Source organism: Rousettus aegyptiacus, unplaced genomic scaffold (genome assembly GCF_014176215.1).
Source record: "Rousettus aegyptiacus isolate mRouAeg1 unplaced genomic scaffold, mRouAeg1.p scaffold_m13_p_6, whole genome shotgun sequence".
Lineage (NCBI taxonomy): Eukaryota > Metazoa > Chordata > Mammalia > Chiroptera > Pteropodidae > Rousettus > Rousettus aegyptiacus.
In genome coordinates, this window is record NW_023416309.1 from 101,090,491 (window position 1) to 101,115,429 (window position 24,939).

Consider the following 24,939-nt stretch of genomic DNA (forward strand, 5'->3'; position numbering starts at 1 on the left):
TACATGAATTAAGGGCAGTGACTTCACAAGTGTGACAGCTTCTGATTTTGAGTTCAGTGCTAAAGAGTCAGCAGGGCAGGTTCTACTCTTGCCTGATCCTTCACAAAGAGAAGACTATGAGCCATGGCTAAAGACAGCTCTCCTCATTCATGCTAGCCTCTTTCTTAATGTGGGCTACTGGTCACAAGTGGATCGAGATAGGAGAAAATAAATGCTCATCACCACACACCGTTTTCAGGGAAAAAAATAACTTCTTCCAAGGGCAGAAGCCAGGAACCAGAGGTAGACTGTAAACAAGTAGGTATCTTTAAAATTTTCACTTTGATTCACAGAATTATTTTTGAAAAATACTTTTCTGACAGAAAATAACAGGTGTCGGTGAGGAAGTGGAGAAGTTGGAAGCCTCATATACTGCTGGTGGGGATGTGAAATGGTACGGGCACTTTGGAAAACAGTTTGGCAGCTCCTCAAAATGTTAAACGGTTACATGTGACCCAGCAATTCCATTCCTAGGTACATACTCAAGAGAAACAAAAACTTATGTTCATACAAAAACTTACAAAGAAATGTTCATAGCGGCATTGTTCATAAGAGTCAAAAGTGGAAACAACCCAAATGTCAATCAGCTGATGGATAAATAAAATGTGGTATATCCATATGATGGAATATTATTTAGCAATAAGAAAAATACTTTATACATGCTACAACATCGATAAATCTTGAAAACATTATGCTAAGTGAAAGAAACCAGACACGAAAGGCCACATATTGTAGGATTCCATTTACATGAAACGTCCAGAATAAGTAAACCTATAATAGAGATAGAAAATAGACTAGTGATTGCCTAAGGCTGGGTGGGTAGGTGGGGGAATGAAAGAATTGGGGGGTGAGGCGGGAGGTGATGGTGAAGGAGTATGGGATTTCTTTCTGAGATGATGATAACATGCTAAAATTGATTGTGGTGATGGCTGCATGACTCTGAATATCCTAAAAGCCAGTGAATGTACATGTTAAATAGGTGAATTGTATAGTATTTGAATTACATCTCGATAAAATTGTTAAAAAGAATTTTGTAACATAGATACTAAGTACATAGGTAACTGGAAAATAGACAAGCAAAAAAATCTACAATATAGGTATTTATAGCCTATATTTTTTGATGACTGTGGTCTACCACACACCACAACTTATTTAACCAATTCCCTATTTGCTAACACAGAGGTGGTTTCTAATTTTCAGCACTACAAACATCAGCCCTCATGGCTCAGGGCCTCTGCATTTGCTGTTTCAATAAATAGCAAATAAACCACTTTTAATACACCCACCTTTGTGAACATCATTATTTCTTTAGGACAAATTCCAGAAGTAAAATTGCTGGGCCCAAAGGGTTTGATATATATTCTGCCCTGCAGCAATGCCGTTCAACGTACTCACATGGGTAACACATGAGAACACAACACGTTTTGGAGATGGATGAGAGGTCCTGTGGCTTAGCTGTTAGCCATTCATTCAACAAATATTTAATGAGCACCTGCCATGTGCCAGGCACTTTTCTGGACACTGTCCTGCAACTTCTCACATATTAGGAATATCATCAGATGGGAGCCCTTTAAGTGATTTTTGTCGTGTATCCTCAGTGTACAGCACGGTGCCTGTCACACAGCAGGCCTTGTTGAATGAATGAATTCTTTCTACATATTCCTGCCCACTGAGTACTTCCAATAGCATGGCACTCACTCACGAGACAGGCCATTTCCCTGTTGGAAGTCACAGCCAAAAAGTCAGTCTCTGTAAACTTCCGATGTACCTCCCTATAAATTAATTTACAGTCACAGCAACATTGAGCAAAGTGATGCCCTCTTCTGCTAAAAAATCCTTCAAATAACTAAAAGAGGCTACTACACCACCCTTTATGTTCCAAGACATCATGGAACACCATTCACTTAACAAATACTTACTGAGCACTTACTATGTGCCAGGCACTATTCTAGGTGTTGATAATATAGCAATGCAAAAAGAGAAGTGATGATATTTGAGCAAAAATCTTAAAGAAAAGAGAAAGTTCAACAAGTAGCTGGGGAAGAGCATTCTAGTTGGCTGAACAGCAAATGCGAAGGCCCTGAGCCAAGAGGATTAGCAAAAAAGCCAGTACGGTGAGACTGCAGTCAATGATGGAGAGAAGAGTATAAGCTGAGATCTCACAGGAGGTGATTGTGTAAGATCTTCTGGATCATTCTAAGCAATTTGAATTTACTTTTACTCCAGGGCGGTGGTTCTCAACCAGGGGCAATTTGCTTCCCAGGGAACATCTGTAATGTCTGAAGATATATTTGGTTGTCACAACTGGGTATGCATGCATGGGATCTAATGTGCAGAAGCCAGGGATGCTGCTAAGTATCCTACAAAGCACAGGACAGCCCCACAAAAAATTACCTGGTCTCAAATGTCAATGGTGCTGAGGCTGAGAAACCCAGCTCCAGTGGTTCTGAGCAGAAAATATGATCAGATCATTGTTTTAAAAGAATCGCTCAGGTTCCCATACTGAGAATATAGTGGAAGGAGGGTTATTAGTTACGAGGCTACTGCAAATATTTCAGGAAAGAGATGACAGTGATGGTAGCTTGGACTGAAGTGGTAGCTGTGAAGGTGGTAAGGAGAGGTTTGATTCTGGGTATGTTCTGAAGGTGGAGTCAAAGTGTATTCTAATGAATTGACAGTTGGTGTGAAAAAAAAGAAAAAGAGGCAAGATTTTTGACCTGAGCCACTGGAGAATGCACTGCCTTTACTAAGATGAGAAAGACTGCAGAGCAAGTAGTGGGTAGAGCAGGGGGCAGGGAGGGGGAGAAGCTCAGTGTTAGATCTGCTAAGTTTGAGATGCCCTATTAGACATCGAATTGAGAGCCAAGAAGGAACTTAGACGTATAAACCTGAGGTTCAAGAGAAAGGTCCGAATGAAGATACATATTTGAGAATCCTTAGTGTATATTTGATAGGTCAGATATGAATGTAGATAGAGAAGAGGTATAAGGAATGGAGCCCTGGGGCCTGTTGATGTTTAGAGGTTGGGGAGATGAGGAGGAACCAGCAGTGAAGACTGAGAAGGACCAGCCAGTGAGAAGAAGGAAAACCTGGGGGTTCTTTGGAAGCTGAGGGAAGAGGGAATTTCAAGGAGGGAGTGATTAGCTGGGTCGGTCAGATGCTGCATACAGGTCAAGTAAGATGAAGACTGGGTCTGGGGCAGAGGTCACTGGTGACCTTGACCAAAGCAGTCTCTGTGGAATGGGAGAGGCAAAAAGACAGAAGTGGGTTTGAGAGAAATGAGAGGAGAGGATTTGGAGACAGCAACTCTTTTGAGATGTGCTGCACTGGAAGCAGGAAAATGGAAAGTAACTGAAGGGGGATATGAGGTCAAGAGAGGATTTAAAAATGAAATAACAGCTGTCTGTATGTTGATGGGGATGCTCTAGTAGAGAGGGAAAACTGATGATGCAGGAGACAGGGGAGCGCTGCTGGGGGGACGTGCTGAGCACGTGAGAAAGGACGGGACCTAGTTTCTAGTCGACAGAAACGAACTCATCATCCATCAGAACAGGAGGCAAGGCATATGGCACAGATGCAGAGAGGTGGGTAGTTGTAGTGGTGGGAACTTGTTTTCCTTCACACAAATTCCAGCATGTAAACTTCTTTCTTAAAAAGAACACGAAACCCTCCAGTGGTAAGTTGCCTGGCCACCTCCTATCATCTTTACATTCTACTTGTATTAATGTGACCTAAGATTACATTAGCTCTTTTGGTAGCCACACATATTCCACTGGTGGTGGCTTTAAAATAGCTATCAAGCCAGTTTTCTCCTGCCCCATACTGCTAGATGTATGTTGAATCTAAGTGTATGATTTTATGTAATAATTTCTAACTACCTATAATTACTTCTACCTGAGTGTCCTGACAGTAGCTCAATTTGACAAGTCTAAAGTAAAACTAAAAATGCATCTTTTTATCACTTCCCTTTGTCTGTTATAACCAGTGTTTAACTGGTCATCCAGTTCCCCCCATTCTCTTTCTCCCCCAACATTCAAACAGTGTCCCAACTCTCCATCTTTACATCCTTCCAATGTGATGAACTTCTGCAGGCCTCCCGACCCTCCCTTCACTAAAGGATCCCAGCATCTTGCTTTGATCATGTCGCCCCTTACTCCCAGTTTCCCACTCAAGGCCTTCTCCAGTGTGGCCCCTCCTCGGCTTCACACCCCCAGAGTCCTCCACAACTGCGCTTTGGAAACTGGAAGGAGAAGTCATTTCCTCTGAACATACAACCTCTGGGCCCCTGCTCATTGCACGCCTAGAGTGCCCTTCCCTCTTTCCGGATTCCATTATCAAAAGGCTATGCATCTCACTGCTATATGTCTCAGTCAAAAAATGTTTTAAAAAAATCTGTGGACAAGGAGGCTATGGGAGCTCTTATTCTACTAGAAAGAGTATAGACTGACGCAGTCACACTGAAGGGTAATCTTAGCATACTTAGTATAAACGCTTAAGTATAAATACGATCATATGATCAGCGACTCTGTTTTTGGGAATATAACCCAAAGAAATTTTCACATGGTGCATAAAATTGAGAATATTCACTGCAGTATCATGTGTTGAGGGAAGGCCGACGGCAGGTAACTTGGGTGCCCATTACTAAGTAATGCACAGCAGGGAGAACTGAACAGCAAGTTGCCACAGACTAGACGTACTCACAGCAACAGAGCTGGATCCTAAAATGCATCACTCAGCACATGCTCGGGGGCAAAAGTGAGAAACAGAATGATACAGAAAACAGATACCATTTACTTAAATTAATGTATGTATATAATGCAACTGTACACTTGCTGCAACTCACACAAACAAAAAGCATACATATGTTAGATCAATTACTACAGTAAAAGGTGTGAGAGATAAAAAGGAATTAATAGGTTAAATAAGAGCACAGCCTTGGCAAGCAATATCAAGGAGCATGAGCTAGAGTATGATTAACTCAATCTTCTGCACTGAGGTAAAAACATTCACACACAGCCTAATAATTCTTTTTTGTTGCTGTTATTAATGGCTTTAGTGAGATATAATTCACATTCCACAGAATTCACCAATTTTAAATGCAATTTTAAATTCAATGGGTTTTAGTATATGCAGGGTTGTGCAACCATAACCACAATCAATTTTAGAACATTTTTATCACCCCCATAGGAAATTCTGTATCCTCTAGCTATTACCCCCTCCCCATCCAATTCCACGCCCCCAACCTATGCAATCGCTAATCATTCTACTTTCTGTTTCTACAGATGCCTACCCATTCTTCAAGTCTACTTTGAATGTGACTTCCTCAGATATCTTTCTTGGTCATCCCAGGCAGGAAGAATGCCTCTTTATATACTACTATTATGAATATAAATTAATATGATTTAAATGGCACTTGTCCTTCCCTCTCTCATAAATATTTTTGTACGTTCTTCGTCTCCTCTGGCAAGCAGTAGATTCCTGGAGGGCAGAGATAATGCCTTGGCTCTCTCAGCATTATGATTCCTTGCAAATATTAAGTGCGCTATAAATACTTAATGAATTCTTGGGCTCTATTTAGCCTGGAATTCAAGTTTGTTGGGATCACTTTTAATTTACATTCCATTATCCAATAATTAGCTTATGTGATGTGCAAATATTATAAACCTCTCTTCTCTATCTTCATCTAGGTCATTGATAAGAAGGTTGAAAAGGATGGGACCAAGCATGGATGCTAGGGGCATGTCACGAGAGCTCTGGTGGTGATCCATTAATCAAACTCTTTGGGCTCCATTGTTCAACAGCTGTGACTTCTCCTTGTATTATGACCCAGCCTCTATTCTTTCCACAAGGACATAATGAGTTACAGTGGTTACCTTGGGAAGGGGAGTGAAATGGATTAAGAACCAAAGAATATTTTCTATCTGATTTGAATAAGAGTATATTCATGAATTGCTTGCATAATAAAAAATATTGCTTTAAAATAATATTTTTAAGAAAATAACTGGTTTATAAGAAAAGTGATTTCAAAAGTCTTGCCCAAATCAAGATACATAATATCTACAGCATACCTCTAACCTATAATACCTCAAACTAGTAATTGTATCAAGAATAAATTTTTATAAACTCATACAACCTTCCTAAGCATTCAATGCCATCTGTGTTAAATTTCCGTCCATAATTTTTACCATGGATGCATATCGCACTTATTAGCCTATAGTTTCTGAAATGCAATGCCTTATCTCCATCTTTGCAAAGTAGGACGAACTGCCTGATTCACTTTCTAGGGCCACAGCCAGTTCCCATTTGCTTAAAGATGACCACAGTGGCTCTGAGCTTACCTCTTCGAGGTCTCCTCCACCACCCCACCTAGGACCCAATGCATATGGTGGGTCTGGAGACCTGAACATACCTAAGGCTGCAAGATGCTCTCTTTAGCCTCACCTATAGTTTTCCTTTTCCAGTGTTTATTTTATTTTTTTCTAGTCCGAAGGACATTTTCCCTGATGGAAAAGACAGATGGGATGGCAGCCGGGACTTCTGTCCTGCTTCCCTGCTGTTCATTAATGCCACACCTCCATCGATAAGCAGTGGGCCTATTTACTTCTTATTCTGAACAGTGCTAAAACATAAAAGCCACCTTTGGAGTCTTTTGCAAGCCTCAAATCATCTGGACTTCATCCTCCACAGCTCTCCCGAATGGGAGTCATAGGAGTCTGCACCTTCTCTTTCTGCTTTTCTTCACCTTTCAAAACCTGAGCTTATGAGGGACATCCCAGGGCACCTGTGCTTGGAAAAGATGACTACCTCATATTTCCTTTTGGAACTTCAATAGCTAAGTTTTCTTAGGAGCAGTATAAGACCCCTAATAAGTCATGTTACAAAGAGGGCAATGTTAGAGATATAAACAGGTATTATGGGCGCAGAGAGGATTCAGTACTTTATTGCTTTTTTAAAACAGAGAGAGAGAGAAAAAAAGCAATTTATGCCTTACCTCGTCAAGATCTTTGGTCTCTCTGCCCAATTCATCATCATCTTCATCAGAATCTAGCTCTGGGCCAATATAATTCCCAAACTCATCATACAAGTCAGTATCCATGATGCTAAAATTCAAGAAGAGGAATTAGATTCTGGTAAGGTAATCAAGGCCTCCATGACACGGATCCACCTTTCAAGCCTTAGAGTTGACCATATCTCATCACACAGCTCTTCTCCGGTTACATCAACCCATTGAGTGGTCCCTTCAAAGCCCTGGACATTCCCTATTTCTTCTACTCATTGTCATTGTTAACATACTTTTCTTCCATTTCTTTTTTAATACTAAAATGATTTTTAGTTATAAAATAATTTAATACCATAAAGTTGCAAAAATAATACAAATCTTTCTTTTTCCTAAATTATTTGAGAATAAGTTGCTGACACAATGCGTCATCATCCCAATACTTTATTTAGTGCAAGAGTTTGCAAATTATGGCCTGTGGCTAAATCTGGCCTGCTGCCTGATTTCACAAGTCCCCAAGCTAAGAATGCCTTTTACATTTTTAAACAGTCAAAAAATCAAAAGAATATTTCATGATACATGAAAATTACATAAAATTCAAATTTCAATGTTTATAAAAATAGCTTTATTAGAACATGGCCTTGCTCATTCATTTATATTGTCTACAGCTGCTTTCACAGTGAACAGCAAAGCTGAGCAGCTGCAACTGAGCCCGTATGGCCCAAAAAGCCTAGAATATTTACTATAGGAAAAGTCTGCCAACTACTGGTTTAGTGTCTGATTTTTACAAACAAGGACATTCTCGCACATAATCAGAAAAACAATACTGGCACATTACTACCACCTAATCCACAGACCCCCAGTCACGTTTCACAAACTGTTCCAATAATGTCCTGCATAGTAAAGGATCCAATCCAAGACTGCATTTTTGCGTTTAGTCGTCAAGTCTTTAGTTTCTTTCACTCTGGAACAGTTCCTCAGTCTTTCCTTGACTTTATGACTTAACACTTTTGAAGATTACAGGCTACCGAGTTTGTAGAATATCCCTTAGCTTGGGTTTGTCTATTTCCTCATAATTAGATTCAGGTTATGCATTTCTGGCAGGGATACCACAGAAGTGATGTTGTATTCTTTTTAGTGCATCTACTATCTGGCGGTATACGATTTTAATTTGTCCCATTAGGGATGATATAACTTAATCGCCTGATTACCATGATGTCTGCAAGGCCTCTCTATTGTAAAGTTACTTGTTTTCTCTTTGCAGTTAATAAATATTGTATGGGTTTTCTATACTTCAATTACCGAAATTCTATTCAAAGTACAGCTCAAATGCCACTTTCCTCTACCATTCTGAGATCCTCAGTTTCTCACTCTACTATGCTGCTGTAGCCTTCTGCACCTTTACCAGAATTTCACTGTTTTGAATGGCAGTTAACTGTATTACCCTCACCAACTCTACAGCTTACACGTAATAAACAACAGAAGAGAGCATGGGTTAAGGACCTGGGCTCTGGAGTTGGAAGACTTGGATGTGAATCTTAACTTTGTCACTTAATAACTATGTAACTTCAGGTAAACTACTTCACTCTAAACCTGTTTCCTCAACTGGAAAAGTTGTAAGAATTAAAAAAAAAATAGTCTGTGTAAAGAATTTATCAGAGTCCTAGGCTCGATAAATATTATCTAGCATTTTGGCCATTCTTGAATACAGGAAGCCTGTGTTCCTTGTGCCCACCTGCCAATTCAGCTTGCATAAGCAGGAACTGGATAAATAAGTGAATAAAATGTTTAACTTTTGAGATACTGTTATTTCTTGCACTAGGTTAATCCCTCCAGTTCCTCAATGCCACCTGTTGAGTGCCGAGTGTAGATAAGAGAATTAAGAGCTCTGAGGATTGGTAATTAAATGTGAATTATTACAGAAACTTTTGCATGCATAGATTCTTTTTACTTCCAAAGAGTTATCACATCTGTGCTCATCTCATTCTTCCAAGATCCATGAAAGGCCTGCAGACATTTTTACAGAAGGCTGTCCATAGGACAAACCAAGCTCATTTCTGCTTCAGGGCCATTGTACTTGCTATTCTCTTCCGAAATGCTCTTCCGTTAGATATTTATACCTCGTTCCTTCATTTCATTAAGTTCTCTACTAAAATGTCACCTCCTCTGAGAAAGATTCCCTTGCCACTCCAAAAAAGTCCCCCATACACACACTCTCCGACTCCCACTTTCACTGTTTTATTATTGTCACCTCCCCAACTACTACTTAAGCAAGGGCTTTTTCTTTCTTTCTTTCCCACTTGGAACCGTGCCTGGCACAAAATAAAGCCTCAATAAGTATTTATTGAATGAATGAATGACTCCAGCAAGGCACAGAGAAGACAGATGATTTACATACAGTTGCACACAACTAGTGACTTTCGGTACCAAACTTCACTGCAGCTTCCCGCTATAAGGCAGGCTCTCAAAGGAAAACAGAGTAAGGACAGAGGGAGCTTGGCAGAAAAGTGAAGACGGCACGGATGGAAGGAGTGAGAGAGGGAGCTTATCAGTGAGAACGACCCCTGCCCATGGAAGGTATTTTATGGACGGACAACGCTGAGGGAACCCCGGAATCTGGAGGTGTGTGTTGGGTATCTTTCATTTCCTTTCCCGCTCCACGCCTCAATTTACCGATCTGTAAAGTGCAAGGGGCAGAGAGCATATAACGTCTCTTCCAGATCTGACATTATTTAATTTCCCTTCCCACCCGAAGCAACCTTCCCATACCATTGACCCGCACCAGCTCACCTCCCGCCTGCTCAGCCAAAAGCTCCAGTAGGCCGCCGAGGAGGGCACTTCCGTCCCACGCCGCGCCACCGTCTGCGACCGCTGTCCGGAAGGACCCTGACGACGCCGCGGTCGCGTTTCTCCCGCGGAGGACAGCCCTCTGCCTGAGGACCAGCTTGGAGAAATGCCGGCCGCAGGAACTGGTAAGGTGGAGCCGTGGATCCTCAAACTAAGGCGTGGGTTTCTCCAAAGAGAGTGAGGCCAGAGGTCTCATTCATCTGATCAGGCGCCTCGAGATCACCCTGAACAGAGTCGGGGGCCTTCGGATCGATCACGTGGGCAGGTTGTTGGAGCAGTTGCTGGGCAACCGCAGCTGCTGGGCGTGGTCTACGCTGAGTTGTCTTGTTCCAGCGTATTTGGGGATTCCCAAAGATAGCAAGGGAACCAAAGCCAGGGCTGCTGGGGCGAAGGTCAGGGGACGGAAGGGTTAGTTGTTCTATTTATTAAATGACTGGCGAGGGCTCAGAACTGGACAGGAGCCAAGACACCCGAGTTCAGGTCCCGGCCAGCCCAACCCACTTCTTGGTGTTCGACTTAACTCACGTTGGGATGGAGGTGGAGGGCTTTGAGGTTGGATGCGGACCTCTTGCTTCCCTGCTCTTGAGCTGTTGATAATGACCCCGCCACAAAATCTAACTAAATGCACTAGGAGTCTGAGGTTCAAAAGGTTCTCACAGCAAGTAAATACCAGAGCCAAGACTAGAACCCATGTAGGTGATCTTCCTATAGAATCAACCTTAGATACTCGGAGGCTGTAGAAGAACAGTGGCGGAACTAAAGAGGTCGCCCAAATACCTAGGGACCTGTGGTCCAGCCCTGGGATGGACAGAGAGATTTGGGGAAATGGGTCATTAAGCCCCTTATTCTGCCACTTCTACTTGATTTCCTGCACAGGCATTGCATCTGGCTTGGGTGAAAAGTATCCTTTTTTCATTATTTAATGATGGATGAAATTTTATCACTGACTCAAGCATAGCTAATAGTTCCACTTTTGTGTAAGGTCTTCTATCATAACTGCCCACGTGGAAGAGGGAAGGGACTGAATTTTGAGACCCAAATGCCTCCTCAGCCGAAGCACCAATATTAAAATGTTTTTTTTGAGGCAGAAAACAAAATTAAGATAGAGTTCCAAACTGAAAGTCAAGATTCTGTTCTATTTTCAGTGGCAAGTCCTAAGCAAGTTCTCACTGTGCAACTCAGCTCCCCTCAGTAGAGAATCAGATTTTTGTAACACCCCCCAACATAAGTGAAAAGATATCCAGAGTGCTTTTGGGCCATTTTGTGGGCTGGCAAAGAATCCAGATGCACGCTCTTCCCCCTGTTATTGACTTTCCACTGATGTCCATTCCTTTTGCCTTCCCAGGCACGGGCCATGGAAAGGAATGACATCATTGACTTCAAGGCTTTGGAGAAAGAGCTGCACACTGCACTCGCTGCCGATGAGAAGTACAAACGGGAGAATGCTGCCAAGTTACGGGCAGTGGAACAGAGGGTTGCTTCCTATGAAGAGTTCAGGTTGGCTTAATGCTATTTTTCAGGCACTCCTGTTATGGCAGACTAAGGTGGATAAGAGCATGTGCTTTGGTGTTAGACAATTCTGAGCTCAGTGCTGGCCCTACTCTCTGCTACCTGTGTGATCTTGTGCAAGTTATTTAACCTCTTTGAGCCTCTATTGCTCATCTATAAAGGAGAATGAACATTATTATGATTAAATGAGTTATTACATGTAAGATTGCTAAGTACAATGTCTGGCACATGAGAAGTGCTCAAAAGCTGTCAACTAGTGGTGCTGTTGTTGTTGTTGTTATTGTCATATTGGCCTGCCAACAGGTTTAGCCTATATCATATAATGTCCAGCCACCTCATACCCATCCCCTAATCTCGTCCTTTGCCCACAGGGGTATTGTCCTTGCATCACATCTGAAGCCACTGGAGCAAAAGGACAAGATAGGAGGAAAGAGGACTGTGCCCTGGAACTGTTACAGTACTCAGAGAAAGACCTCCCAGGATGAAACCACTGAAATCTGCCAGGTTGGTGAGGCCCAGTGGGATTCTCTGCCCTAAACCTCCAGTCCTATCTTCTTACAACACATACTTTTCTTAATGTCTCATGTGAAGCCAACAAGGGCAGGTTTCTGCCTCCAACCCCAGAAAGAAAAGCAACCACTGAATGGTGGGGGCGAGTTAAACTGGGCAGAATAAGTCATAAAAGAGGGCTGCGCAGGTCCCCTTCAGTCAGTTCTTTGACCTGCATTCACAGGTCAGATTTTGGTTGCTCCGGGTTATGTGTATATAGTATAATGATCCTGTGGCAGTGTTGGGAGGGAGACCCGGACTGTCAGAGCCCTGTTAACACTCACCTCGAGTTCTTTCAATCATCCCCTCTGCCCTGCTCAGAGTAAACCCTGACTCGCTCTTATATTCATCAGTAGGAAAATCCTGGTACAACTAAGAATGTCAAAGCATGGCCTGGAATCTTTGGGCCCCTCTCTCTCCGTTCCACCCCTAGTTTCCTCATCTGAAAATGAGATCCACTGGGACCACAGCCTTCTCAGTGCTCTGAGAGCCGTACCAGAGCTTAGATGAAAACCCACGGGTTCCTCTCATTCTCATTGTCACAAAGCAGTTGGAAGAGCTCTGGATTCTCTTTTCTTCTTTTGTGATCTAGGAGAAAACACTCCTGCAACCTGAGACCTCAGCAGAGTTCTACCGTGATTGGCGGCGACACTTGCGGAGTGGGGCAGAGCGCTACCAGGCCCTGCTACAGCTTGGGGGTGCCAAGCTGGGACACCTCTTCCAGACAGATGTGGGATTTGGACTTCTAGGGGAGCTGCTGATGGTGCTGGCGGATCACGTGAGGCCGGTGGACCGCTTGGTGGTGTTGGGGATCCTGCGCAGCCTGGCCGGCACTGGCCGCTTCGCCCTGAACTTGAGCCTGATGAGCCATGCAGAGAGAGCGAGCTGCAGAGGCTTGTTTCAGAAGCTGCAAGCTATGGGTGCCCCCAGACCCACAAAGGAGGGGCTCGGCCAGGAGGAGCAGGGTCTGGAGGAGCTGCCTGGTGGGCTCCAGGAGGAGGAGCGGCTCCTGCAAGAATTGTTAGGGCTATACCAGGTGGATTGATAGGATCAGTTACTTTCAGAGGCCCCCAGCAATTTTTGGTTGTTGTCTTGGGGCTCTGCAGGATTGTAATAAGAAGCCCACACCTAATTCCCTTCTCAACTTGAAATTTTCAGAGTAAAAGCCAAAATCAAATCTTCCTCTCTTTTCCAGTCCTTCAATGGCTCGATATTCTGAACTGTGTAGATCCACAGATGGTCAAGGGCCCAGGAAGCTAAAAGAGCTTTGTTTCCTGCCCTTAGAGTCTACCAAGCCTGTGGCCCACAGCCCTGAGAGATGGGCGTGTGTCCAGTCCGGTGCTGGCTATACCAGTTATAGCCTCCACCCACAAAAAGGAAGAAGCAAAATCGTGAATCTTTCATGTCAAACAAATACAGATATCCATAGTTCTAAACAAGAATATTTATAACCTAAAACCAATGAATGGACATTTAATCGACAAATGATCAAATGCTAACCATTTGAGGTGCAGTATATTTCCCTAGGGACTGAATTCCTGCACAGGTTGGGCCTGGGAAAGCCCCAAGCCGTTAATTTAGGTCTGGCCAGCCTCCCAGGCCTCTTCATATACCAGATGTGTAGGTGGGTAGGTTTCCTTCAACTCCTGGACTAACCAAAGGGAAGACCTTCGCACCAGGCAGGCAAGGCAGGGCCTGGAGCAGGGCAGCAGAGATTTCCCTGTCTAGCTTCTGGACCTTTGGCTTCTCATTCCAGTTTCTCCTGGCCCATTCTTGAGTGAGAGTGCCAGTGTTCTAGAAAGGGGAGAAGGGCCAGATTCTAGAATGGATTTTCCCTTGAGATCACATCTGTCACATAAGAAAGGCATCGTGTACATCAGCTGGGAATAAATTGCTTTGCCTTTGGCTGCTTCCCCTACAGATCATTGCTTCTTTTCTTGGCTGCTTAATCCTTTCCTCATATAGATGCTTCCTTCGGTAGTGATTTCCTGAAGCCCCATAGACCTATAGTGCCTTGGTTTTGCTTCTTCCCCTCAGACCCTTCCCTCCTGCGGGCATGAACCTGACCCACACCACTGTGCTCCTGTGGGTGTGGGGGAGTCTCCAAGCCTTTGAAATCGTGGAGAAGGAGAACATTTTTCAGAGGACCCCCTGCCCTGCTTTCCTGATGTTTGACAATGCAGCCTACCTGGCCGACATGAGCTTCGAGCTGCCCTGCCACTGCAAACCAGAGGAGGTGTCCGCTGTAGTCTGGTACTACCAAAAGCACCTTGGTAGCAGCCACACCAAAGTGCTCACAGACTTCGATGGGCGGGTGCTGACTGAGGCAGCCCAGGTGCGGGTGGGCAGCGACATGCTGGTCCGCTTCAGCATTCACATGTTCAGCCTATTGGTGTTCCAGGCCCAGCCCGAGGACTCAGGCTTGTATTTCTGTGGCAGCCGCAAGGGGGACTATTACTACGCCTACGATGTGGACATCCAGAGCGGTGAGGGAATGGTGGCCACCTTCAAGGACCAGGGCCAGGAGCCCTTTGCAGACGAGTACCATGGGAGCCTCCATGTGTTCACCACCTTCTGGGAGTGGACCCCCTGTGACCGCTGCGGGGTACGCGGGGAGCAGTGGCGCCTTGGCCTCTGCTACCTGCAGAGCCCAGACCTCTCCCCCCGCTACCGCAAGACACTGCCAAATGTGGTGTCCTGTGGTTCACAGGCTGTGCCAAGAAAGCTTCAGGCCAAGGCCAGGTACCATACACCTGAGCTGCTGGTTCGGAGCTGCATGGTGCCCTGCAAGAAAACAACGATGATCCAGAAGGGTGTGATGGCCATCTTCAGCTACGTATCCAAAGTGGGCAGCCGGCCCTGGGTGCCCCAGGTGCCCATTCAGTTCCACCAACAGAGGCTGGGCCACGGACTCATCATCTCCTGTCCTGGGGCCCGGCCAGAGCACGCCGTGGCCTGGGACAAGGACCACCAGTACTTATACCGCACAGAGTATCTGAAGGGTGTCAACAGGTCCATGAGGGTGTTCATTGACCATGGCAACCACCTCCACATCCGCTTCACCCAGCTGAGCGACCGGGGCATCTACTATTGCTGGCGGCAGGGGGTACGGATCGCTGGGTTCCGACTGGGCGTGACATCTCAAGGGCGCTACAAGGCCTCATTCTCAGACCCTGAGACTCGCTCTGCCATGGAGCTCGCCCTGGTAGGGTACCTGCTCATCACGTCAGTCTTTGTCACCATTCACCTCTGTCGTTGCTGCTGTTACTTATTTCACTATTGTCCCAACTTCGCCCCCTAGGCTCTCCCCCAGCTCTGAAGACTGGTTGTGTTCAAATGTGTTTGTTAAATGGTACCAGGTACCACTGGGTGAGCATCCTTGGTGGGGACCTGTGGCAAGGGGGTGTGGACAGATTTGTCAATTACAACCTGCTCTCTCTCTATCTGCATGGTTACATCTGGGACCTGATCTGAGAAGCAGGGAAGCCTTAGACAGGGAGAGATGCGGGGCTGAGGCCAAGGTGTGCATGTCTTCTGACTTCACAGTCAGCTCAGAGGAGGAAGAGGGAACCTAATGTTCATCAAATGGCCTGTTTGGTATCGAGGTGCTTTATTTTCTTGCCTTCAAGGATTGCCATGTGGGTGCCAGTTGAATTGGGGGTAGCAGGGAAAGGGAAGAAGAAAAAAGGGGCGGAGGTTCATATACATCCTCTCTGCCTTCCTCCTCAGCCTCATCCTGGGACTGGCTGGTAGAAATGGAGGATTTGGGAACAAAAGTAAAGACTAGAATAGAGGAAAAGGTCGAGGAAAGTGGAGGTCAGATTCAGGGCTTTCCTGAGAGATGCACCCAGGCTGTGGACTGGAATAAGAATAGGGGCTGGAGCAAAGGTGGGGGTGAGGTAGGGGGGCCAGGGCTGCTGTGGCAGAGCAGGGCGGGAGGTGGGAGTTGTCATGTGGCTACTGCTGTGGAGGTTTAGGCTTCCGAGATGATCAGTGATAAGCAAGTTGAGTCTTGCCCAAGGCTACTCGTAGCTCCCTTCCCCCCCACCCAGCCTCTCCCAAACAGATCAGAGTCCACTCTGGGGGAGGCCGCAGCGGTGGGCTTTATTTACTTCAGTGACTAAAGACAGCAGCGGTGCCCTGAAGGTTAGCAGCAGTGGGCGGCAGGATGGAATCAGGGAAAGGGCACCAAGTCTTGGAAAGAGGGATGGACTCCCACTTCTCCGTCCATTTGGCCTTAGAGGGGAGAGGGGGACCCTGGGATGGGTCCTCTCTGCCCCATTTCTGGGTGTGGATAGTCTCGTGGGGCGCCCCACCCCCGCCCATATCTTCCAGTGGACAGCAGAGCAGATGCTCTGGGTAAAAGTGTGTGCTCCCAGGGCCTCGCCTCCAGGCTGCAGGGACACAAACCAAGGTCTTAACTCTCCTTGTGCCTCAATTTCCAAAATTATAAAATAAGGTGCTATCTAAAATACCCGGGTATATTTTGTATTTGAGTAAGAGGAGACCACCAGGCCCTTGGCTTACAAAAAAGCAGTAGGTCGCTGTGGACAGAGCTAGGTGGATTATGGTGGCTTCGCCCAGCAGCATTTGCTGGGGTCAGGAGGCAGCAGCTGCATGGCTCAGGGGCCTGGGTGGACAGGGTTTATGTGGAAAGGCAGAGGCCTTTAGAACCGGGACAAATTGTGTCCTGCCCCTGTAAGACAGCAGCCTCTTTCTCTCCTGTTCTACTATCTTCAAGACGATGAGTCCCTTCCTTGATTCCAAGTGTAACTAGTCACCCATACTCCCAACTCTGATGTCTAGCATCATTCCACTGCCTCTCCACCATCTCTACCTTCCCCTCAGCCTATATGGGAGAGTCATCCTACACTTGACCTCTCTCTCTGTGCTGACATCCAGGGGCCAGGCAGCCCCCTTTACTCCTTCCCAGCACCTCTTCCCTCTCCACTTACACTAAGATCCCCCAAGTGCTGAGAATCAAGCTCCCACCTGCCCAGAGCATGCCCAACATGGCAGCTCAGTGGGGCTGCGACACTTGAATCATCACTCAGGAGGCCCCTCTGGAATCTGGGCAGGCCAGGAATTCTGTCTGCCGATGACTCCAGATGGCAAGATATGCCCGCCTACTCTCAGGCTGGCCAGGGTCTGTCTAGAAGAATGAGCCTCTGACCAGGGCTTCCTTGCCTGCAGTGACTTCCCCTTCCTGTCTCAGAGTCTCAGTTTTCCTCCAGCAGCCTGAGGAAACTCAAAGTCCCACTTCTTAGATAGCCCAGAGACCTCCAGCTCCAGCAACAGTTGCCATGACAACGAGGATGAGAATATGGAGGGTGATTTGTTAGGTCCCTAGGCCCTCTCCAACTTCACTTCTCCCTCCCAATTCTAACCCAGGGTGCCGGCCATGCCCCTCCAGGCTGCTCCTTTGGGGTGAGTGCCCTGTTAGTTGAAGTTGCTGGTTGCGGGGTGGGTGCTGTCTGGCAGGCCTAATGCTGACAGAGCCTGGGGCAGCAAGCTGGCAGAGAGATGGAGAGGGGAGGGGAGCCACTAGGGTGGGGGTGGGGACTCAGGCTTGGGGAAATTCGCTATCAGAGGAAGGGCAACTATCCTGTCTCCTGCTGCAGGCCTCTCCTGCTATGGGGCAGGAGCCATGAGATGGGTCCTGCCTCACATCACGTCCTTGTGCTCCTGCTTGGACTCCTTAATGACCTGTAGGGGACAGAGAAGGTGCACAGGGCCACAGTTAGGAGCTCATGCAGAGTTGGGGGTCCACCATTGCTAGGCTACATGACCTTGGGCAAATCTCCAACCTTCCAGGGTCTTTCTTTTCTATGAGAGTAACCAGAACTCCCTCATGCCGCAGTCAGAGGGGAAAATGAGCTTACACCTGTAAAGCAGTTAGCACCACGCCCGGCACATGGTATAAGATTAGCTAGTGCCATTGCTGCTGTGATGGGGGGAGGGTTTTGCCCAATCTCCCTTTCCCATTCCTCTGGCAGGTTCCTTTAACCAAGCTGGAAACTGAAAGTTTTGAGTAAAAACTGCTGACTTTAATTTTCTTTCTCTTTCCTCCAGGCCCAGTGCTGGGGGCACCTGAGTCAGGGTGAGCAAGGGAGAATACCTGAGTCAGGACCCCATCCTGCGGCCTAGGCATCCAGCTTCCCTTAAAAATGCCAGCAGAGGGGCTGGGGCATTGAATTCCATGGAATTCCTTCTCCTCTTCCAGAGACTCCCTAGGGAGCTCTTGTGAGTTATCAAGAACATTGTATGCGCCAGCCCAGGCTTTCTTCCTGGGGGCAGCCAGAGCCTGACAGGCTGGAATCTCGGGTCTGCTCTCCTCACCTCTCCATCCCGCATCTCCACAGTCTTCACCACGATGTTCCTCTTGAGGTGGCCTTCTGACACGGACTTGGTGTCCAGGCTAGTTTCTGTAGGTGTGAGGAGAGGAGGCCTCCTGTGGGCACTCAAGGCACTAGACATCTTCTCCCACCCCAGGTTTCCTATTACACCCCAATCATGAATGCGAAGCCTATGCAACTAGACAGGGAGAGCCTCAGCTCTTCCAAAAGGGCTGGTGACCCCTCAAGTCCCCACTATGTTAGGCAAGGCCTAGCTGCTCTGTCCACTGTCCTGCTTGCCCTTCTGGCCTGGCTGCATTTCAGCGCCTCTGCAAGCCCTCTCCTGGCACCTGGCTTTCTGACGACCCAGCACTGTGCAGAGGAAGGAGTCCATGGGCTTTGAAATCAGGCAGGTCAGAATTCAAGTCCCAGCTTAGCCACTAATCAGCCATACAACCAAATTAATTTACCTCTCCCAGCCTCAGCGTCCACATCTGCAAAATGGGAATGATGGTGCCTACTTCTTAGGTGGGAGTGAGGAGTCAGTTAACCGAAATAATGTATGTTAAGTGACTGACACATTAATGCTCAATACATGTGGGTCCCTTTCCTGTCCCCCCTCCCCTTTCCTTCTTCTTTCTGTCACTTCTCTGGGCCCTAATGACCTTTTACTGTTTGGCACTTGGCAGTGTTACCTCTAGCTGGACCATCTGATTAACCCTTTTGATGCTGAATTAAGCTCTGGGACATGTATATTTAGTGTTCCTAAATTTCTAGGCTAGAAGAAGAATGATTTTTCTATAGCTGAGAATCACTTGAGGGCCACATACAAGTAAGAAATAATTTAGTTCCCCCCCCCTCCGCCTCGGAGAAAAAAATATAACATGTCACACTCACTAATATTTCAAATTAAGAGCAGGGAACATAAAACTTTATTCACTACACGTGCGCAGTCCAGGGAGAAATAATCCTCTGGGCTGAATCAGCACCGAGCTGAGCATCTGAGCCTCGGGGACAGACAATCAAGCCGAGAGCCTGGCCACCAGGCGCAGTGAGACCCTGGGGGCCCTCCCGGTGATGGGGAAAGGGTGAGGCAGAGGCTGGCGTTTGCTCAGAGGCCCCAGAGCATCTCTTCTGAGTACCTGGAACACCTCCAGCCCCACTAGTTTAACCTACAGTTACCCTGTGGCAGGTCTTGGGCTGGGCACTGAGATTGCTGGGAAGATGACACAGGCTGACCCTTTAGGGAAACCTGAGATGAGGGAGCCCAAGAAGACAGGGAAATGGGCTTGGTGAGGCTCCCTCCCTGCCAAGTGGAGAAAAGCACCGTGTCTGAGAGGCAGGCAGCTAACCGAGAGCCGGCGGGGCTCCATTTACAATCTGATGAGCCTGAATTGGTATAACTTGTACTGTGAGGCTTTTGAGATGTCTTGTGACCTTGTGACTTTCCCCTTCTTTGGTGCCTTTGCCCCCTGTAGTGACAAGCAGTTAAAAAAAACAACAACAACAAGTACATAACACGCTCAGATGGGCAGGGCTTGCTCAGGAATCTGCAGACAGGACAGAGGTTGAGACCCTTACCCAGTTCTGTGGTGGAATCGGGGTACGGGGTGGGGAGAGGGACACAGGGAGAGGGACAGGAGCCGCTGCCAGCCCCACCTAGAACACCCTTGGGATGGTGTGCTCTGGCCAGAAGCTCTGTGGTGAATCATGAAGGCCCTCAAGGAGAGCCCCAGACCTCCTGGCCCAGGTCCTCGGCCTGGCAGGCCAGAGCAACAGCCCACACGCCAGGGGGAGGGGGCGAGAATCCAACACCCTGGCCACGCGGCCCTGCTCTACTGACCTCGGATCTGCAGGTTGGAGAAGGTCTGCACAGGAATGGTGATGCTGAAAGACAGTAGAGGGAGAGGGTTGACTGGGCTGCCCAAGGACGTCCCAGGAAGGTCCTGGTCCAGGGTTATCATGGCAGCCTCAGGACCGCATTCCTCAGTTTCCCCCAGCAGCCAACGTGCTCCCTGGAGCTCCAAGAGTCTGAGAGGGGCTTGGGTGTTATCTGTGAACATCTCCATGTGATGGACAGTGGGGGCTTGGAGGATGACAGAGGGGAGGGAAGAATGGCAAAGTTCTGAGGAGGCAGAAAAGATACGTTGAGGGGAGGGTGGGAGGCGAGGCTTTAGTTTAAGGGGGGATGATCCAAGTTCTTGTCCTAATCAACATTGATCGAATTGAATCCAGTCATTCATTCATTTGTCGAACATTTATTGAATACCTACTATGTGTTAGGTGAGCGCCGTGCTGGGCACTGGGATAGAAGGGGGCTGGACACGAGGCTGAATAATTCAGTCCCTGAAGGGAGCGAGAGGGCTCTGAGGAGGGGCAGCCGGCGCGTTCCCTAAGGCTGCGGTCCGGGCTCACCGGTTCTCCTCGCCCTCCAGCAGCTTCCTGTAGGTGGCGATCTCGATGTCCAGGGCCAGCTTGATGTTCAGCAGGTCCTGGTACTCCTGCAGGTGGCGGGCCATCTCGTCCTTGAGGCTCTGCCCCTCCTCCTCCAGCCGGGCCAGCGCCTCCTGGTAACTCGCCACCTCCCGCGCGTGGCGCTCCTCCTGCTCCCGCATCTGCCTCTCCAGAGACTCGTTCTGTAGGGTGGAGCCAGCCGGTCCCTCAAGGCATCGTCACGCCACCTGGCTCTGGGACCGGAGCAACTCGAGACGACCCTGGCTGTCTCCTTCGCCTCGCCTCCCCGTCCCCGTCAACCCCCCTACGACCCTGCTCACACCCACCGTGCCACGCAAGGACTCCAGGTCACAGGTCAAGGCCTGCAGCTGGCGCCGGTAGTCATTGGCCTCATGCTTGGCCTGGCGCAGCAGCTCCGTGTTGCGGGCAGCGGCATCTGTCAGGTCCGCGAACTAGATGGAGAGAGGACCCTATGCTGAGGGGCGGGCTGCGACTGTGTGCGGGAAGCTGCGTGGGCCCCTGGAAAGGCATGGTCTTTGGGGAATCCGAGGTGCACAGGACCCCAGGGTTTTTGTCCAGGTCACCCCAGGACACTGGCCCTGGGTGAGATCATTCCCAGTGACTGTGACTCATGAACGCGGGACACAGTAGCTGCTGCTGCATCTTCAATACCTAGCACAGTGCCTGCTCAGGGAATAAGTGAATGAACAGCGTTTGCCACAGAATCCAGAGCCCTGCACTGGCAGCTCCACCTAGGATGGAACCCTGTCCTCCCCCACTGTAGACAGTGGGTTCTGCTGAGCAGATACCTGGGTCCTAATAGCCTTCCCACCCCTGGCTGGCAGCGAAGCCCTCATGGCTCCATTGGGCCTCAACCTGTTCAGAACCATCACTGGCTTTTGCCACGCACGCTCCTCAGCTCAGTGCCCTGGGCCAGCATATTCGGGCCCCCGTCTCTTCGCGCTTTTCTGCCTCCAGGCCTCTCCACAGGCTCTGTCCTGCGCTTGGGGCGCCCCTGTCCTCTTCTCTTCATGCCCATAGCTGCCAGTCCTGCTCAGGCCAAATGCCCTTCCTTCTGTGATATCCCTCCTGGTCCCCTCACTGCATATAGAGTCAGCCCTGCAGTGTACCCTGTGGATACTGTCTCTGGGGCACGTCACAGCACCCTGGTGAGACATGTCTCTGTAGCCTGGGCAGTGCTTGGCATTCAGTAGATGCTCAATAACCCAGGACACAGATTGCACAGGCATCAAGAATGCAGGCTCCCAAGTGACATGGCTAGGGTTGGAAATCTAGCTCTATTGCTTAGGAGCTATGTGACTTTGGGCAAATTGGTTAACTTTTCTGGACTTCGGTTCTCTATCTGTCAAAGAACAGTACCTACTTCATAGTAAGATAATCCATCCAAAGCACAGGGCCTAGCACACAACAGTGTTTAGTAACAACTAGTTATAGGAACAACTATTACTAATATTTACTATCATTAAAAATAATAGTAGCAATAATAATAAGTACTTATTTGAAGTAATAGTGCCTATGTGACCCCGGGCAAGTCGCCTCATTTCTCTGGTGAAAGTCACTCACCCAGAGAGGATCTTCTCCCAGTTTTCTCTCCCCTCCTTCCCCAATTCTCTTCTACAGAGCCAGGAGGGCTGCCTGGAGGAGGCAGGCTGGCCCACAGTCAGGGCTACCTTGGATCGGTACCACTCCTCTGTCTCGTGCATGTTGCTGGATGCCACTGCCTCATACTGTGTGCGGATCTCTCTCAGGGCCGCTGTGAGGTCTGGCTTGGCCACATCCAGCTCCACATGGACCTGCTGCCGGGCCAGCTGCTCCTGGATCTCCCGCATCTCCTGACCGGGGTGAGAGAAGGGATAGCAGGGTTCAGGGGCTAGGCTGCGACTGGGTTTTCCTCACAGCGTCATGCCTTCTTCAGCCTGTCCCTCGGACACAGATGTTGTCTAAGGGAAATGAGACAATCCTTGTTGGAAGAAGTGCATGGGGAGGCTAGTCCAGGCTGGGGGAGGTGGTGGGTAGTTTAGGGACCTCAATATGTCCTCCTCCCAGTCCCAGACAGGCAGGAGCCCTGAAAGTACACCTATGTCCTGATGGGAGAGTAACTGAGTCCCTGTGGGTGGGTGTGCCCGTGGGTTCCCAGGTTCCACAGGGTCATGGATGCTGAATCTATGATCTGAGGTCAGAGTTGAGTGAGATCTTCTTATTATAACTAATTCTCAGTTAAATGGAGACAGATAGCAGAGGAAGTGGAGTCAGAGAGACTGTGTGACTTTAGCAAGTTCTTTAACCTCTCTGAGCTTCAGAGTCCTCTATGAAAAAGAGATAATACTGGAAGGGTTCCTCTCTCACAGGGCTGTAGTGAAAAAAATATGAAGCAACAAAGTCCTTATAATTCTCAATAAGTGGAGTGCAATTCTGTGTGCGTTTTGCTAGAGGCTGTTGGCGTTCTGTTGTCTGTCTCTATCTCTGTCTCCCTCTGTCTCTCTCTGTCTCTCTGTCCATCTGTCTCTGTCTCTCATTCTCCGTCTGTTTCTCTCCCTGTCTGTCTCTAAGTATCTCTCAGACTGACTCTCTCTTTCTCTCTCTCTCTCTCTCTCTCTCTCTCTCTCTCTCTCTCTCTCTCTCTCTCTCTCAGTTCAAATCTCTATGTTGGCTTTCTGTCCCTCTGCCCTGGCCTTACCTCCTCATGGATCTTCCTCAGGAACCGGATTTCCTCTTCCAGAGACTCAATCTTTCTCTCCAGATCCAGACGGGCCAGGGTGGCTTCATCTGCCTCCTGGAGTAGGGAAGAGGCAAAGGGCTGCTCTGACCCCAGACTCCTCTTCCTCATACCCTAGCTTTGTCTGGTCCCCCCATCTGGGGCTGGGGAAGCAGCATATTGTTTGGGAGGGTTGAGCTTGGGGACTGTGTTTGGGGGGGCTGCCATCAACCCTTCCCCCACCACCCCGTACCCTATCCCTCCATCCCCCCTGACCTGTCGATAGGTGGCTAGGTTGTTCTCTGCCTCCAGCCTCAGGTTGGTTTCATCTTGGAGCCTGGGGTAGGGGAACACATTCCTGGGTCCAGGCTCTACTGAGAACTCTTAGACCCCTGTCTCAATCTCCTTGGAAGTGGCTGCCAGAGAGACCCCCAGGACTAGTGGAGAGGTAGGAGGAATCAGGGCAGAGGGGTCCTAGACAGGCCCTTGGCCAGGAGGGTGAGCAGATGAGGGCCTTTGTATTAATTCATTACTAAGGTGTCTTATCAGGGTTGCTGCACCTGCTCCTGCTCACACAGGCGCTTCCACCAATGTACACTCACTGCGGCACACACAAATGTGTGGGCCTCGGGCTCAGCGTAGGCGACCCCCCCCCCCGCCCCACACACACACACACAGTCACAGGGCCCAAGAGTGAATGAACCACACAGACCCCGTCTGCTGGGGTGCCTGTCTGCTCTGGTACAGCTTTCTCCAGTGGGGAGGTGCTGAGAGTACCCCGCTCCCTGGCAGAAGGTCTTTGGGAATCAGATCCCCAAGGCTCTGGGCCTTCTCCCAGTCCCTCCCATTATCTCTAGGAGTAAGGACAGCCCTCCCCTCCCAAAGGAGCAGAATCCAGCGAGCAGGGAGGCAGAGCCCCCTGCCTGAGACCCAGAAGGCCTGCAGGCACTTCCTTTCGGGAGCTCAGTCCTCCCTGCTCAAGAGGCCCCTCTCCCTTGACTCCCTCCTCACTTTTGCCTCAGGGTGCCCAGGTCCTGTGCCAGGTTGTCCCTCTCGACCTCGAGCCTGGCGCTGTTGGCGGTGAGTTGATCCAGCCGCAGCCGCAGCTCACGCAGCTCAGCCTGGTAGACATCAGCCAGCTTGGTGGGCTCCTTGGCCCGCAGCTGGTTCAGCTCAGCAGCCAGTGCCTTGTTCTGCTGTTCCAGGAAGCGCACCTTCTCGATGTAGCTGGCAAAGCGGTCGTTGAGCTCCATCATCTCTGCCCGTTCACTGGCCCGTGTCTCCTTGAAGCCAGCATTGAGTGCCCCAGCCAGGGAGAAGTCCACCCGGGCCGGGAGTGGGGGCGGCATTCGAGCCAGGGATAGGCGGGTGCCAGCACCCAGGCGGCGGCTAGGTGTCAGGGTGCCCAGCACCATCTCTGAGGACGAGACATAGGAGCGGCGAGCAGCTGAGGTGACCCGTCTCCTCTCCATCCTGGCCTGGCTCTGCTCTCC

At 48.6% G+C, this 24,939-nt stretch overlaps 4 protein-coding genes across 6 annotated transcripts in view; 2 read left to right on the plus strand and 2 right to left on the minus strand.

The window, feature by feature from the left end:
- The window catches only part of EFTUD2 (elongation factor Tu GTP binding domain containing 2), a 33,642-nt gene extending 23,697 nt beyond the window's left edge, over window positions 1-9,945 (minus strand). The window contains exons 1-2 of the mRNA XM_016139771.2: window positions 9,827-9,945; window positions 7,031-7,139 (exon numbers count right to left, since the gene is read on the minus strand). Coding sequence (XP_015995257.1) covers window positions 7,031-7,135 — 105 coding nt within the window. The 5' untranslated portion in view covers window positions 7,136-7,139; window positions 9,827-9,945. The remainder of the gene's footprint in view (window positions 1-7,030; window positions 7,140-9,826) is intronic.
- On the plus strand, window positions 9,931-13,859 carry CCDC103 (coiled-coil domain containing 103). 2 transcript variants are annotated; one of them, XM_016139773.2, is made up of 4 exons: window positions 9,931-10,008; window positions 11,229-11,380; window positions 11,764-11,896; window positions 12,534-13,859. In XM_016139773.2, the coding sequence occupies exons 2-4, from the start codon at window positions 11,238-11,240 to the stop codon at window positions 12,984-12,986; spliced, it is 729 nt and encodes a 242-aa protein (XP_015995259.2). In that variant the 5' UTR covers window positions 9,931-10,008; window positions 11,229-11,237; the 3' UTR covers window positions 12,987-13,859. The 2 variants fall into 2 exon arrangements, with proteins under 2 accessions (XP_015995259.2, XP_015995258.2); XM_016139772.2 differs by lacking the exon at window positions 9,931-10,008 and adding an exon at window positions 10,192-10,291.
- A 138-nt stretch (window positions 13,860-13,997) lies between these two features.
- On the plus strand, window positions 13,998-15,242 carry FAM187A (family with sequence similarity 187 member A). Its single transcript, XM_016139632.2, has one exon. The coding sequence runs from the start codon at window positions 13,998-14,000 to the stop codon at window positions 15,240-15,242; it is 1,245 nt and encodes a 414-aa protein (XP_015995118.1).
- A 753-nt stretch (window positions 15,243-15,995) lies between these two features.
- Window positions 15,996-24,939, minus strand: LOC107508155 (glial fibrillary acidic protein). Of its 2 annotated transcripts, XM_016139776.2 has the most exons (10): window positions 24,458-24,939; window positions 23,723-23,783; window positions 23,429-23,524; window positions 22,422-22,583; window positions 21,057-21,182; window positions 20,692-20,912; window positions 20,120-20,163; window positions 19,629-19,748; window positions 18,281-18,366; window positions 15,996-17,647 (listed from the first exon to the last, which is right to left on the minus strand). In XM_016139776.2, the coding sequence occupies exons 1-10, from the start codon at window positions 24,916-24,918 to the stop codon at window positions 17,606-17,608; spliced, it is 1,419 nt and encodes a 472-aa protein (XP_015995262.2). In that variant the 5' UTR covers window positions 24,919-24,939; the 3' UTR covers window positions 15,996-17,605. The 2 variants fall into 2 exon arrangements, with proteins under 2 accessions (XP_015995262.2, XP_015995263.2); XM_016139777.2 differs by lacking the exon at window positions 19,629-19,748 and having other exon boundaries at window positions 15,997-17,647.

Bases quoted from the DNA above. Each gene is read 5' to 3' on its own strand.
- FAM187A (XM_016139632.2), top strand. From the start codon at position 13,998: ATGAACCTGACCCACACCACTGTGCTCCTGTGGGTGTGGGGGAGTCTC.
- CCDC103 (XM_016139773.2), top strand. From the start codon at position 11,238: ATGGAAAGGAATGACATCATTGACTTCAAGGCTTTGGAGAAAGAGCTG. The intron at 11,381-11,763 runs GTTGGCTTAATG...CTTTGCCCACAG, and splicing joins GCTTCCTATGAAGAGTTCAG to GGGTATTGTCCTTGCATCAC. The intron at 11,897-12,533 runs GTTGGTGAGGCC...TTTGTGATCTAG, and splicing joins AAACCACTGAAATCTGCCAG to GAGAAAACACTCCTGCAACC.
- LOC107508155 (XM_016139776.2), bottom strand. From the start codon at position 24,918: ATGGAGAGGAGACGGGTCACCTCAGCTGCTCGCCGCTCCTATGTCTCG. The intron at 23,784-24,457 runs GTGAGGAGGGAG...CCCCTACCCCAG, and splicing joins CTGGGCACCCTGAGGCAAAA to GCTCCAAGATGAAACCAACC. The intron at 22,584-23,428 runs GTAAGGCCAGGG...CACCCCGGTCAG, and splicing joins TGAGGAAGATCCATGAGGAG to GAGATGCGGGAGATCCAGGA.